The sequence below is a fragment of the Pseudonaja textilis genome, chromosome 1 (assembly GCF_049901715.1).
Source record: "Pseudonaja textilis isolate UNSWEBS1 chromosome 1, rPseTex1.2, whole genome shotgun sequence".
Taxonomy (NCBI): Eukaryota; Metazoa; Chordata; class Lepidosauria; order Squamata; family Elapidae; genus Pseudonaja; species Pseudonaja textilis.
Window position 1 is genome coordinate 48,249,223 of NC_141990.1, and position 17,437 is coordinate 48,266,659.

At 36.5% G+C, this 17,437-nt stretch overlaps 1 protein-coding gene across 1 annotated transcript in view; it reads right to left on the reverse strand.

Moving 5' to 3' along the window:
• Positions 1 to 17,437, reverse strand: part of USH2A (usherin) — a 485,796-nt gene that overhangs the window by 386,156 nt on the left and 82,203 nt on the right. The window contains exons 12-14 of the mRNA XM_087933437.1: positions 17,056 to 17,251; positions 6,377 to 7,018; positions 4,103 to 4,286 (exon numbers count right to left, since the gene is read on the reverse strand). Of these exons, the coding sequence (XP_087789563.1) occupies positions 4,103 to 4,286; positions 6,377 to 7,018; positions 17,056 to 17,251 (1,022 nt within the window). The remainder of the gene's footprint in view (positions 1 to 4,102; positions 4,287 to 6,376; positions 7,019 to 17,055; positions 17,252 to 17,437) is intronic.

Sequence of the window (17,437 nt, forward strand, 5' to 3'; positions counted from 1 at the left end):
GCTCAATTATTCCCCACAAAAACATAGTATTCTATCCAGCCAGTGTAAGAAAATAGATAAACCTACTCTGAGACTACTGAAAAGTAGCAGTTGCTCATCTGACTATTTCATTGTTTAAGTTAGCACACCAGATATCAAATTTAAACCTACGGAAGACAGCCTCTGTTGGGTAGAGCTTTTACTTCACGGTTTAATAATATGGCAACTTCTGTAACACTTAATAACTTTGGACTATAGCCAATAAAGTTAACAAAAGCATTTCCTCTTGCACAAGTTGGAGCATTTAATTTTCACAAGTGCTCCCAAACCACCCATAAGTACCTTCTGTTCCACTCATAACTCTGCTGTTACAGATTGCAATATCTTCTGGAACCGAATGGTATGGATGATAGCAATGCATAATGTTGGGGTGGGGTGGGGGTGGGGGGAAACTCAGATGCTTTTGACTCAGATGAGAATTGTTGGTAAGTCAGGAATGAGCCACTCATGGCCTCAAGGGCACAATGATGAAATTCAGTGGCAAACCAACAACACAATCAGTGACACAATTTTTGTTTTTTTAAAAATGAAATAAACGCACATACATCTGTGAAGCCTCTGCTCGGTTTAATTCATACTTCTAATATATCTCTTCCCCCCCACCCATCCCAAAAGAAGAGATTTTACATATTCCCTCTAGTGTTATTTTCACACCTCCATGGTACCATCAGTTCCTAGAGGCCAAATAAAAAATAAAAAATGCCAGTCCCCATGCTATATTAAAGGATTCAAACAACTCTTGATAAACAGGACTACTAAGTGGATCCCAGGGGAAAAAAACTCTAGTTAAAAACGATTTGCTAGTTGTATAGTATTTGATATTTATTGCCTCATTGTGATGAGGCGAGGGGGTATTTGAGTGTCCTTGAGAGAAATGCACATAGACCATCCAACGTGCCAAAAGTATTTACTTCTAGTATGATTACCTAAGGCTTGAAAGTCTTTCCAACTGCCTAGATAAAGGGATGAGCCTTTATTGGCCAGCAGTAATATAGGAAGATTATATCAAGAGGCAAATGATCAAAGTAATTATTTCATACCCAGCGGAAGAAGGCAATAGTAAACCACACTTGTATTTTTATGGGGGGGGGGGAACACAAATAAGAACTCTACATGAAAAAGAGGTGCCAGATGTTCAAGTTGGTTCTGAAAAGCCTGAAGAACAGTAGGCATTATTGTTGCTGGTACATACTGGAAAATTGAGAAAGTCAAAGAACACCAAAAAGAAGTCAACATGTGCATCACTGATTATAGAAATAGCCAATCATATCAAGTTATGGAATGTGCTTAAAAATGAAAGTCCTAGAAACACTTCATTGTCTTCACAAGAAACCTCATGAACTTTATGTCGAAAAAGACTCCAGTGAATCTCACGGACAGCCAAGAAAACAAACCAATGGATCATCGAACAAATTAACCAGAGTTTTCACTTGAAGCGCAGATGACCAAATTAAAATTATCTATTTCAAATAAATTATGTGAAGACCTTGATTTCTGGAGAAGGTTCTAAGGCTAGGAAATATGGTATGAAGGAGAAGAGGATGACTGCAACAAGATGGATGGGTTCAATTCAAGTGACAAGGGATGACAATGGAAGACCTGAAGGGCAATTTTAAGGATAGACCATCATTGAGAAAAATCAATCTATGTGGTCACTAAGAGTTGACACTAATTTGATGACACATAATAAAAAAGCTTCACATTGTTAACATTTTTTAATCAGAGGGAAAAGAAAAAAAAAACATTTATTGGAAGGCAATGATCTGTTTCACCCTGAACTATTATAAGGAGGCACATTCTCCTTTCATCATTTCCTAACTTACTGTGGTGAGAAACTTTGCAATGAGTTTTTAGTAGCCATAACTAGAAGGGGGTAAAATGCCTTAAATGCTTTGGGTCATGCTACTTGAAGGGATGCTTTCATCCACATCCATCTGTCCTATTTTAATGTTAAGAACAGGCCCCTTTTATTTTGTACCCTTTGAGGGGTGGTAAGAGTCACCATTCTTCATTAAATACAGAACAAGTTGCTATCTAACAATTTTTTGAGCTCTAGCACAGCCAGTTTTAAGGAATCTTTAAAGGCATATTCATATATTCAAGCAATCCCTTTAGTGCTTTCATTTTTCTAAAATTAGATGCTTTTCAGTATCAAAATTCAAACAATGGATTTTAATTACTGCTTTTTTGTTAGATTTGTAAATGTTTTATTCTGACTTCATTATTGTAAGACACCTTAAAGAAGCCCAGAGGTATTTTAACTGAACAAAGCAAGCTATGTGAATATCTTATATATTTCTTATTTTCCTGCAGCATATCTCTCTTTTGGGGAAAAAAAATCAGAACACTCTTTAGAGAAACTTATTAAATGTGTAAAAAATATTTCAATATATTTACATAAAATAGATTATATACAACTGACCGTTATGACAGATTATTTTAAACAGTTTTATAATGTCTTACTATTACTATTTTTTTAAGGAGTTTTAAAGACTTTTTTTTAAAGGAGTTGTTGTTGGTTGTTTTTTGGTAACTCTTATTGTGTGATCTCCTGAGTTCAACACCCTTTAAAAGGCTGATAAAAGCTAAAGCAGCAAAATAAGCTGCAAATTTGTTTTATGGAATAATATCCCTTTGGGACTAAATAATAATAAAAATATTATTTCTTTCCTGAAAAGTACATCACTGTCATTTCTTTTCTTTCACAGTCTCTCACAGAAATATTATTTTTCCCAGAACTGTATTAAATTCTTTCATCTGTATAAAGTCAAGCTAAATCCCCTTTCAAACAGAGATTGCTTAATCTCTGAACATAACAATACATAATGTTATATTTGAGAAATATATAAAATTGAGTGTGTTATGTGATATAGTCATTTTACAATATTTTATAGTTTATGTTTTCTTCACAGATTTTTTACTTAGTTTTTATTCTAGATGATGGGGTATGATGTATCTCAGCCAGCGAAATTAGAGAATAGTTTTCCCAAGTATGATTAGCTCATCAGAATAATTTAAATCAGAAAAAGAACACAAGTTGAATGACATAATGTACTTCATAGAATATTAGTTCAGAAACCCTTGTATGAACCATTATAAAGCAGACCAAATTGCTAATCTCCTATTGTTACTGAGACCTAATAGTAAGATATTTCAGCATGTTGATATTCTATGTTAAATTACTTTCAATATTTTATTACAACTTGAGAGAAGAAATGCTCTTCTCATCACCCAACATATAGCATTTTTATTAAGGTGAAATTGGGGCATAGGGCCACAAACTGCCCATTGGCCATCTCAAACTGCCCCACACATGGTTCCCTTTCTAGTCCCTGGTGGTAGTGGATCAATACAAAAATCTAGAAGACTGACAGAGAGATGTAAATATAAATATAAACAAGTGTTTCTCCCATACTTCTGCTGGGAACTATAACATTTAATTTATGGCAGAAGGCAGTTTATAGATAGTTGTCAACTTATGGTCATCAGCTTAACAATTACAAAAGTGATGACAGTGATGTTGACAGTGATGTTGCAGAGTGGGAAGTGTTATTGTGAGCTCCTGAAGATATTTATTTATTTTATATTACATACCCCACCTTTATTATTTTTATCAATAAGCCCAGACTGCAAACATATCCACCACACTTTCCTCCTCCTATTTTCTAAGATAGATAGATAGATAGATAGATAGATAGATAGATAGATAGATAGATAGATAGATAGATAGATGATAGATAGATAGATAGATAGACAGACAGACAGATAGATAGATATAGAGACAAATGATGTAGATATAGGTGACAAAGATATCTATTATATATAGATATACATATATATATGAAATAAGTCAAAATCCAGTGCCATTTTGGAGATCTGCTCAAATGTATTATCAAAACTTTGCATTCATCCATTACTGAACTGTCCAGGATACTGATAAAAAGCTACTAGAAACTGGATTTTCTGTAACATTTCCTTAACTGCTTCCTCAAAGTACTTTCCTTCATTTCAACAGCTATATGAATATGAATCCAATTGGCTTAGCTTTGCAATAAAAACTTACTTCCCAGTTTCTGAGTTGAATCCAAAATAGTTGTCACTACAATGGTCACATTTCATCCCAGATACAGAAGAATCATGGCAAACACACTGGCCTGTGAGAGTGTCACAAGTATTGCTGACTGAGCCACTTGGATGGCACAAACAGGGAAGGCAGCTGCTCTCACTAGGTGCACAAATATAAAAACCTAATAAAGAAAGAACAGTGTAAAATATGTGTTGTCACAGATGTGTCACAAACTGGAAAAATACTAAAGGAATGGAAAATAAAAAGTGAAATTGGAATTAAAAATTACAGGATCACTTACATTCTTTTAGGACATTACTTTCATCCTAAAGTGTTACAGTTATTTTTAAGTGAAAAGTCTGAGGCATCTGTGATAAAATGTATAGCAGCTTTTATCAAATTTGGTGTAATGTTAAGGCACTAGGCTAGAAATTAGGAAATCTCTCTCTCTCTCTAGTCTCTGTTTAGGCTTGAAAACCACCTGTATGAACTCAGGCCAATCACTCTCTCTCTCCACAACTCACATCACAAGATTGATGTTCTGAAGGGAAAAGAGTATTAAGTATGTTCACAATTTTGAGCTATTTATAAAAAAAAAGCAGAATAAAAATAAATTAAAAACTTTTTAAAAATGAGCAAATATAAGACTTATCATCCTATCTTTTACTTCCAAGTATTTTTATGATAGTGTTTTTAATACATTTTCTACCACCAGGCTAATATTGAAATAGGTTGTATATTATCTTGGTGATTCTAAGACTTTAATGAATTTTAGTTGAGATACTGATGAAATAAGCTGTCACCCACACACTCATACATTCCATTAAGGATAATAACAAATGGATTAATGTTAAAGAAAATGACAGGGAGTTTGCAATATGAATTTAATTTTCCCTTTCCTTAAAGAAATATTCAAATATGTTTAATATATATGAGATGGATAGTTGGGTGTTGGGTGGTCTTGGAAAGTTTAAAATACATTGCTTTAAAGCATCTGGAACTGCTATAAACAATAAACATACCAGTATTTTTTAATGGTTAAAATGGGCAAATGTTTCTTGGCTGCCTTTTATAATTTCTAATATTAGTCAAATCTCCTTCTGATCCAGGAGCTGATTGGGCAATTTAGTCCAATAGAAGTGAACATCAAGTTTATTGTCTCTGTTCCTTCATACTTCTTCCACCTATTTCAAATTACTAAAGTATTTATAAGAAATTAGGATAAAATTCAGCAGTTCGTCTTGGAGAGGGAGAGAATCGATGCACTAAAAGAAAATCGGAATTAAGTAGAAATTAAAACAACTCAGATGTATGATTTTATTACAAAAAATATGGAAATATACTTTCTATAAATGTCATTCATGCATAGTGATATAGCCAGCATTTTTATTATGCATTTACCAACCTCTAAATGAAAATATTTTATATTTCCTTGCCTCATACCTGACAAATCTTCATGAAATATACAGTTTTGGAACAAATGATATTCAGATTCAGCTAATAAGTAGTTAATCAATCTATATTTACAGTATATTGCGATATATACCATCTACAACTGCTAAGTATTTTAGCAACATTTGATTAGGAACGAAGTCAGTATTGAACCTTAATAGCCACATGGCCATATAGATAGCTTTTGTTCAGGATGATATGTTCCCAACCTGTCATTCTTGTGGAAGAAAAGATAAGACAGCAAATAGCAGCAAGGTGGATGGATGCAATTACAGTGACAATAGATGCACCACTAGAACACCTGAAGGGTCAGGTTAGGGGAAAATTATTCTAGCTAAGAATTATTTATTGATCACTTAGGAGAATACCAACCTAATGGCAAGGAATCAGTCACTTAATTGTGAAGTCCTTGGGATTTGATTCTGACAAGGACCATTAGAACACAAATGTTGTAATGTTATCTGTGTATTTTTAAATTGTGGAATTGAAATAACAATATGGTTATTAGATATGGTTTATACATGGTATAAATGGTATAAAATACTGGTAATTTGCCAGCAAAATATATGCTAATTAGTCTTGCCCAGCCAGTATTTCTAACTTAAGTATGTTCTTTTGGCATAATAGCCTCTGATTCAAATTGGCATATGTTTAAATTAGTTCCTTCTGTTGTGAATGGATATATCCAACATGCTTATTGAGGATTTCTATAACAAAGATTAGGAAGGAAATAAATATTTTACATACAATATAGCTTGCAAGATTGGATTTTACAAAATCTTAACAGAGATTTACAAAACATAGCAATCTTTTTCTTACCTGGCTTACACTTTTCACATCTTCTTCCCTGGCGGTGAGGCTGACAAATACATTGTCCACTGGTTTGGTCACATGCTGTTCCTGGAAGTGTCCCTAGAGGATCACAGTCACAAGGCATGCAGCCAAGAATATTTTGAGTAGTAAGGTTATACATATAAGGCCTGCACTGATTGCACTGAAGAGCAGTGACACCAGATTTGCAAGGACACTGTCCTGTCAATTTGTCACACACTAAAGAGCCATTTACAGAACCAGACTTATCACAGTTACACGGCACACAGAATGAAGCATTGTTTTGCCATTCTTTATAATACCCATTTAAGCAATCATCACATTGCCTTTCACCAAAGTTAGGCTTGCAAATACACTGTCCTGTTTTGGGATTGCACACTGTATCAGAAACCGATCCTGCTATTTGACAACTACAAGGTTTACAGCCAAAAGCATCCATCCAATAAAAGCCATCAATGCAGGTATCACAATGAAGTCCTTTAACCTCTTTCTTACAAGTGCACTGTCCAGTGGAAGGATTACACAAATTGTTCATGGAACCATGGATGTTACACAGGCAAGGCTCACACCCATCTTGCTTAATATTCTGGATGACTTTATATCCAGACTTGCACTGATCACACCTGAGACCTAAAAAGAGAAAATTCTTATTCAAAATAGTAATAAAATAACATAAATATATTATGTTGCAGTTGAAGCAGAACAGAACACAAGGAGCTTGTACGTTACAGTCTAGTAAGAAAGAATAAGATATCTAGGGCAACCCTTACAATTATATGTCTCCTTGATTGAAAAACTCTGTGAAAAATCCAACTAAAAACAACTCACAGCATCAAACTCAGCTACAAGCTATAACTTAGCATAACAAAACATGCTCCATTTATCCATAAAATACAGTAAAATCCAAAGCAGAAGCACAAGAGGATAAGTCCTAGATTGCTACTAGAGCTGGGATCAATGATGACTAACAGATATTACCTGAAATGTATGGAAAGCAATTGATTTGTAAATGCCATGTGCAGTCATAAAGTACATGCTTTAGAAACAGAGAGTCTCCAGTAATCTTAACTTTTCTGCACAGAGAATGGTAAATCATATAGAATAGAATAATAATAATAGAGTTGGAAGGGACCTTGGAGGTCGTCTAGTCCAAGCCTTGCTCAAGCAGGAGATCCTATACCATAGAGTTTCTAAAGTTTACAAAAAACTAACCCTAACCCTATCACTACTAAAATACAGTTGCTATGTGACTGGTGGTAAATTGAGGACTATCTGTATATATTTAAAGCTGATAAAATATAAAATCATTTCGTAAGCCACGCTAAGAAAATATTCCCAGTCTACCTCAATTATAATATTAAAGAACTATGTTTACAATCTTCCTTGTTTAATAAAATTAATTTGATTCCTCATGTAAATGTTAAACAGTAGCTGTACTCATCTAGATCTTCCCATGTTGCACGAAATCATATTACCTCAGATTGCTTCATATATATAATACACACACACACACACACACACACACACACCCCTACATTTTAATTTTGAAGAAAAAAAGGAGAAAAAGAAAAGGACCACCAAACAATGTAATATGCCTCTGTCAGTGTTCTTTTGAAAGTTAGTTTAGGCTGCCTTGAAGACTATGCATTTTTTAAAATCTTGAGGGAATATACAGTCTGTTAATTTAGAGGTGAAGGGAATACATTAAGATATGCTTCGCCTCTTTTAAAAATGATGATTTTAATTCTGAATTCTTTATTTAATAAATAAAATGAAATTGTAATTGTTCAGTTGTTTGTGTTACATGATAAATTAAATAAATCAGAAGTTCTCTGTTTTAACAAACATCTTCTTTCTTTCAAAAAGCCACATGGGTACACAAATTTATACTTAGAATATTGCATGTTGAGAAAACAAATCCCCAAACAGTGGGAAACATATTAGATATGGACAAAAAGTGGAGAACTCCAATAGAAGGCAAGTTCTTTCAGCAGTGATGAATGACTCACCTAAGGCATATCATTTAATTTCAATAAGGAAAATAAAAAAGAGCACTATTGCTGCAAATTTTAAAAATAACTGTATTGTTAAGAAGAATTATGACTCATTTTGAACTATTAAAATTGGTCTTCATGGATTCATATCGCATCAGTTTTAAAAATATGCACCGTGCTTATTTGAATATGCCATACATATTCCTGACAGGTAATCTATTGCTAACGATACTAGGAAAGGCCTACAGGGCATCCCATTCAATGTTAACAAGTACAGGGGAGTTAACACGCTTGGCATTTAATTCACATTCTTCTCCCTTTTTTATTCTAGATAAATCACCTACTTTAATAAAATTATTGGTGCTAATGTATTTTAGTAGTGATAGGATCATTAGTAAGATTTAACAGTTGTGCTAACTTGAATAGGGCCTACTCTGTAACACTGCAGTGCTTAGTTACATTTTCTGTTATGAAGCTTGTTTAAACTGATACAGTGACAATCGCCTCTAAGGTTACTTGTACTGTATAACCAACATTTTTTTAAAGTATTCATGTTTATTTAAAATAAATACATATCTTTCATGTAGACTCTTGCAATATTTTGTTCAGCAGTTAAAAAAGAGCAATGGTGGGTACATCCGATTGCTTCCATATTTACTTACTAAATATGGAAGTTAATGTCCTACCTCATGGGAGGAAATGCTTTATATACTGCTTTCCCAAACAAATGGGGAAATATAAATTTGATATGGAATAGATAAGCAATACTTAAATAAGGCAAGTACTTAGGTAAGAACTTTTAATGTTAGTACTCCAGTGACAGAAATGTTTTGTCCAAACATTAGGCAAACATTTTCCCCAAGGTCTTTTATATAGGTACATACATATATCTGTTTACGCATGTGTTGTACAGTTACACATTAGAATAATATATTAAGTACCAATCATTTTATCCTTATTAATTTTCAAGACGATTTGTAAGTTTTATGCATTCTATATGTTTTCACCTTGTACTAGATAATTAGCTCCAAGGATAGTTACCCAAACAAACTCAAATGCCTTTGTCACAGTCTACCTCTACCCATGTACAGTTTTGTTCACTTTGTTCAGTGCTATATATAGAACTCACATATATGTGATCCTCCATATAAAATACTAAGGCAAATAACAAGAACTTAACATGCCTATAATTTTGTTAGGAAATTATAGTAAATATGGGAGTAAAACAGAACCTCCCATTTACTATAATTTCCTAACAAAATTATAGGCATATTAAGTTCTTGTTATCTGCCCTAGTATTAGAAAATCATCTGTTTATGCCCAATGATGAAAACTTAAGCTTGATTTCTTTAATTTTTATTATTTTAAAAAATATTTTCCAATTAGAAAAGAATCTTAAATATCAAATAGGAAAAAGATATATGAGAACACCTTAAAGATAATGTATCTTATGCAACCATTATTTTTTGGGTTTTAGTGAATTTGTGCTAACTTTAACTTCTGTTTTCAAAATTCAAATGGTTAATAACAAATATATAAAATAGTTTTATGGAAATGTGCATGTTTAAATTTTCCCTCGATTTAAAATAAAATTTTATATAGATATATAATATTTATATATATTCTTAAGTTTTCGTGGGTACTTACATGTATGGTATTTGGCTTTGTTCAGGTATTTTCCCACATCATTATAGTTGTGCTTTTAAAGTTGTAGCAACATTTCGGCAGAATCTCAAAGCTGAATGCCATACATGCAAGTACCCTCGAAAACTTAAGAAAACAAATATATATATGTGTGTGTGTGTGTGTGTGTGTGTGTGTGTGTGTATGTATATGTATATGTATATATGTATGTATGTGTATATATGTATGTATGTGTGTGTCTGTGTGTGTGTGTGTGTTTTCTTAAGTTTTTGCGGGTACTTACATGCATGGTATTCAGCTTTGTTTGGGTATTTTCCCACATCATTGTGGTTGTGCTTTTAAAGTTGTAGCAACATTTCGGCAGAATCTCATCTGCCATCATCGGGCTTCTGTATTGTGTTCGTCACATATATATATTTTCTGAAGTTCTCACAGGTATTTGTATGTGGATCTCTGGTTATTCAGGTTTTCTTCTGCGTAAGATTGGAAGTATCTAGGCAACGTTTCGATGAAGTCTCATTCATCATCTTCAGGCTTGTGTCTTCGGCTCTGTGCTTCTCAGAGTGATGTGAGCTTGCACCTGTTTCTTCCTTTTAACTGCTAGTGGGGGTGTGACTTGATTGGGTGGGGGCTTGGCTGTGTTCTGATTGGGTGGGGGTGTGTTCTCATTGGTTGGGGGTTTGGCTGTGTTCTGATTAGTTGAGGGGTTGGCCTTGTTCTGATTGGCTGGACCAACCACTGCCTTTCCAATACATACTTCACCTACAATGGACAAAAATACAAACAAATAGAAGGAGCACCCATGGGATCACCCCTCTCACCTGTCATCGCAAACATCTACATGGAACCCTTTGAAACACAAGCTCTAGAAAAATATGATCACAAACCCAAACTCTGGCTCAGATACGTAGATGACACCTTCATAATCTGGCCACATGGGAAAGAAAAACTGAACAACTTCCTCACACACCTCAACAGCCTACACCCCAAAATACAATTCACCATGTAAACAAAAGCTAACAATCGACTTCCTTTCCTAGATGTCTTGGTATATAAAAAATTCAGTGGCTCTCTAGGACACACCTTCTACCAGAAGTAAACACATACAAACCGCTATCTACACGCACTCTCACACCACCACCCAGCACAGATCAATTCCGTAGTTGAGACACTCATCTCCAGAACAAAATGCTTAGCCGACGAACAACACCTAAAAACCGAACTACACACTCTCACTAACGTACTAACAGCCAATGGATTCCAAAGAAAGAAGATTACACACCTAATCCAAAAAGAAACCCCAGCCAAAACCCAAGACAGAGAACAAGAGAACGGCAAAGCCCTCCTCCCATATATAAAAGGCACTACAGACAAAATTAGCAAGATCCTCCAAAAACACAACATCAAAACAGCATTCTGCACAAACAGAAAAATATCCACCATCCTAAGAAACCCCAAAGACAAAATCGATTAGAAAACCAAGGAGTATACGAAATCCCTGCACTGCCTGCCCTACCACATACATTGGACAAACTAACAGAAGAATAAGTGCACGCATTGAAGAACATAAGAACTCAATCAAAAAAGAAGAAACGACCTCTTCCCTGGTCCAACACCTCAAAGCCACAGGACATGAAATTGATTTTAAAAATACCAGAACTATCACCAAAACCGAACACTTCAACAGCAGAATAATCAGAGAAGCCATAGAGATAGAAAAACGCCCACACAGCATGAACAAATGAGATGACACCTCCCGCCTTCCAGCCATTTGGAAACCCGCCCTCATGAACAGGCAGTACCTAACATGAAGAAGGACACCAGACCCACACCCATGAGAGCCACACAAGATGCCACCACCACACTTCCATGTAGAAAACAGACTCCCACCCACTCAGAAGATGAGACACGACCATGGACCAGAAGCTGCACTGCAGCTGCATCACTACCCACTTCAAACCCCTCCGAGCCATACATGAAGCAAACGACACCCACTATGAAGATGCAGCACGACCACGAACTAGAAGCCAAACAGCAAGATCACAACTCACCAGCTCAAATCCCCCAGCAACTAAGACTAACCTGAGCACAACCAAGCCCCACCTGAACAGAACACGCCTCCAACCAATCAGAACACGGCTAACCCCCAACCAATCAGAACACAGCCAAACCCCTACCAATGAGAACACACCTCACCCAATCAGAACACAGCCAAGCCCCACCCAATCAAGTCCCACCCCCACTGGCAGTTAAAAGGAAGAAGCAGCTGCAATCTCACATTACTCTGAGAAGCACAGAGCCGGAGACAGAAGCCTGAAGATGATGAATGAGACTTCATCGAAGCGTTGCCTAGATACTTCGAATCTTACGTGGGAAAAACCCGAACAACCAAAGATCCACATATAAATACCCATGAGAACCTCAGAAAACAAATATTGCACCTCTACGGGAGGAAACCCACCATCTGACCAGGACTTATGAAAAACTTGAAGTCCAAAGAGCCTCCATTTTATGTGACCTCGCATTCCTATGCAACTGCCGAGATCAAAATTTAATTCCCACAAGCTTCCAATTGAAATTCCACACCAACACAGCAGCCACCAAACGCATCCTTAAAAGAACAGAACTGGCCCTAATTAGAAATGAACTTCACACAAAAAGGTTTCTCCTAGACCAAATCAACAAAGATCTCCTCACACTCCACCTCAGACTCAGCAACAAGATTCACCCTCTACTTTGGGACAAATCCAAACAACTCGCTGTCTGGAGAGCCGAAACACAGACCACCCTCAAGACAGACACACACACCAACAAACTCAGGAAACTACAACAACGCCAGAAACCAACTCCTCCCCCCACAGCCACACATGAAACAAACAGTGCACAACATCTCAGACAAGATCCTCACTGAAGCTGAAACCAAGGTCCTTTCAAAAGGATTCAACTCTGCTGTCGCTCCCAAACACATCCCCACAGAAACCATCATATGCGGAGTTGAAACCAGCCTGACCAAAACCAACCCTGATGATGCTAACAAAATCAGACTCAAAATCACCAACATCCTCTGCACTAGCAAACCACCCAAAAAGCAACTTATCCAAAGAAGAACAAACTGCACTACTTAATCTGAAAGAAGACACCAGCATAATAATCCTACCAGCAGACAAGGGCAACAGCCGACAGTGGTAATGAACACATCTGACTACCAAACCAAGTTAACCAACCTACTCCAAGACCCCACATACAAACCCCTAAAGACAGACCCCACCACCTACCTAGAAAAAACTACCAAATCCAAAATAAAAGCCTCCCCATCAGTGAAGAAATCCAGCAAAGAATCATACCCAGAGAGAAATCATCCAGATGCCCCAAGCTTTATGGTCTCCCCAAAATACACAAAGAAGGAACCCCACTCAGACCAATAGTCAGCTCCATAGGCTCACCTCTACAAAACCTAGCCAAATTTCTCGCCAAACAACTACAACCCTATGCAGAATCCATCAACTCACACGTAAGAAACTCATTCCAGTTCATCGAGATCATAAAGAAACAAAACTTACAACCTAGCGACCTACTAGTAAGCTTCGATGTCATATCCCTCTTCACCCAAGTGCCAATAAAAGAAGCCTTGACAGCCATCCAAAACAAATACAACCCCCAAGCACATCCTAGATCTAACCAACCACTGCCTATCCAATACATACTTCACCTACAATGGACAAAAAATACAAACAAATAGAAGGAGCACCCATGGGATCACCCCTCTCACCTGTCATCGCAAACCTCTACATGGAACACTTTGAAACACAAGCTCTAGAAAAATACGACCACAAACCCAAACTCTGGCTCAGATACGTAGATGACACCTTCATAATCTGGCCACACGGGAAAGAAAAACTGAACAACTTCCTCACACACCTCAACAGCCTACACCCCAAAATACAATTCACCATGGAAACAGAAGCCAACAACCAACTTCCTTCCTAGATGTCTTGGTATACAAAAGATCCAATGGCTCCCTAGGACACACCATCTACCAGAAGAAAACACATACTAACCGCTATCTACATGCACTCTCACACCACCACCCAGCACGGATCAATTCTGTGGCGAGACACTCATCTCCAGAACAAAATGCTTAGCGATGAACAACACCAAAAAACCGAACTACACACTCTCACCAACGTACTTACAGCCAATGGATTCAAAAGAAAGAAGATTACACACCTAATCCAAAAAGAAACCCCAACCAAAATCCAAGACAGAGAACAAGAAAACGGCAAAGCCCTCTTCCCATATATAAAAGGCACTACAGACAAAATTAGCAAGATCCTCCAAAAACACAACATCAAAACAGCATTCTGCACAAACAGAAAAATATCCACCATCCTAAGAAACCCCAAAGACAAAATCGAATTAGAAAACCAAGGAGTATACGAAATCCCCTGCACTGCCTGCCCTACCACATACATTGGACAAACTAACAGAAGAATAAGTGCACGCATTGAAGAACATAAGAACTCAATCAAAAAGAAGAAACGACCTCTTCCCTGGTCCAACACCTCAAAGCCACAGGACATGAAATTGATTTTAAAAATACCAGAACTATTGCCAAAACCGAACACTTCAACAGCAGAATAATCAGAGAAGCCATAGAGATGAAAAACGCCCACACAGCATGAACAAGCGAGATGACACCTCCCGCCTTCCAGCCATTTGGAAACCCGCCCTCATGAACAGGCGAGTACCTAACATGAAGAAGGACACCAGACCCACACCCATGAGAGGAGCACACAGATGCCACCACCACACTTCCATGTAGAAAACAGACTCCACCCACTCAGAAGATGAGACACGACCATGGACCAGAAGCTGCACTGCAGCTGCATCACTACCCACTTCAAACCCCTCCGAGCCATACATGAAGCAAACCGACACCCACTATGAAGATGCAGCACGACCACGAACTAGAAGCCAAACAGCAAGATCACAACTCACCAGCTCAAATCCCCAGCAACTAAGACTAACCTGAGCACAACCAAGCCCCCACCTGAACAGAACACGCCTCCAACCAATCAGAACACGGCTAACCCCCAACCAATCAGAACACAGCCAAACCCCCTACCAATGAGAACACACCCCCACCCAATCAGAACACAGCCAAGCCCCACCCAATCAAGTCCCACCCCACTGGCAGTTAAAAGGAGGAAGCAGCTGCAATCTCACATTACTCTGAGAAGCACAGAGCCGGAGACAGAAGCCTGAAGATGATGAATGAGACTTCATCGAAATGTTGCCTAGATACTTGAATCTTACGCGGGAGAAAACCCGAACAACCAAAGATCCACATACAAATACCATGAGAACCTCAGAAAATTATATATATATATATATATATATATATATATATATATATATATATATATATATATATATATGTGTGTGTGTGTGTGTGTGTGTGTGTGTGTGTGTGTGTGTGTGTGTATTATCTCCTGTTAATGGCTTTTCAAAAATTATACATAATTGGGATTATTAAATCTAAGTAACTAAATGATTGAAATTGTAATATCTAATAATTTTAATTAGAAATTGGGAGATGAATAAAGCTATGTTAATATTTATGTATATTGTACATACATACATGTATACATATATACATGCATGCATACATACTATATATATATATATGTGTGTGTGTGTGTGTGTGTGTATGTATATATATATATATATATATATATATATATATATATATATATATATATATATATATATATATATTACATTTTGTCTAGTTTATAGCAAAGAAACAAACATTCCCCTCCCATCCCCCCAAAATACCTTTGGGTATACTTAAGTCTAGAATAGGTTTTGTTCCCAGGTTATACATTAGTTGCTTAAGTGTTTTGAAATAAATATTTTTTTAGTGGAATTAAAACCAAAACCCTAATCAGTATTCAGAAATCCTAAAGGGAAATTAAAGACTGTTGGTATTTTAACCCTTTTTTTGTCCAGGAAGCGTGAGATTATTTCTACAACAAAACAGATTCTAATAAAAGGTTATTAATATTATGTGTGATGTTTTTAAAAAAGTATGAGAGATGTAGAGTTGTCGTTCCTTTCATCAAACACTAACAAACAAAGCCACTCTTGCATATTATTCCCATTTATCAACATTTCAAATAACATTATATGCACTTTATATTTTGGGAACTTGATAAATTTACATAGTTACATAGTTGTAGCTTCCCTCAAATATGTTACAAATAATAAATTGCTATAATCAAATCTAATTTCTGGAAAATCCTGTGGGAATAGAAAACAAAAAAAACATGTATTGTTAAAAATGATAAATAGCCCAGAGGATGAATTAAAAAATTAAATTTGCATGGTCCATGATTACAAATCCTAGCAGTATATAAGATTCTATAGATTTCTGTTGACCTTTACATTTCATAGGAGAGAGAGAGAGAGAGAGAGGGGGAGCGAGGGAGGGAGGCAGGCAGGCAGGGAGGCAGGGAGGCAGGCTGGATGGATGGATGGAAAAGAAGGAAGAAGGAAGGAAGGAAGGAAGGAAGGAAGGAAGGAAGGAAGGAAGGAAGGAAGGAAGGAAGGAAGGAAGGAAGGAGGGAAGCCTATAGTACAAAATATTTTGAGGAAAGATCCATTTACCCTTTGGAAGCTGATATAGACACTTATCTAAAAGTGCATTAGATTAGCTTCACTATGAAAAGCATGCTGCTGTCCAAAATAAATCTTAAGCAAATAATACGTTATATTTTACTACTTAGAAATGGGTATTGTTGGAATATCTACAAATTCTGGTAACTACAGAAAAATCTGAAGAGCAGATTATACTTTGTTTAAACTGTAATTTTGTAGTACTCAGTAATTATATGCTGCTAAATCAGATTTGTATAAATTCTCATGAAATCTGCATGTCTGATCTGGGTTTCAATTATTCTGGCATCAAGCATTTGATGTCTTGAAAAAGCAAAGACGTCTGGATGTAGACTCTTGCCTGGCACTTACCAATAACATTTTCTTTGCATTTGCACTGGCCTGAATTTTGGTGACAGGTAGTATCTCCATCAACTGTCCCAGAGGCATTACAGCTGCAGGGGCTGCAGCCATCAGGGTTGAACTCTTGCAGATTGTAGAATCCTTCCTGGCATTGATTGCATTGTCTACCAGACACATGTCTTTTGCAATTACATTTTCCTCCAATCTAAAAAAAGATACAAAAAGTGTGGTCAAATGTTGAGTGCACTTTTCCTCCCTTGCCTTGTACATACTTAGTAGTGAAATGAGTGTATTAGTAGGTTAGATAATCATCAGATTAAAAATCTGAACAAAAATTCCTAGTGCCTCCTCCTCCCATCCTGTAGTAGAAGTAAACACAATTAATACAATC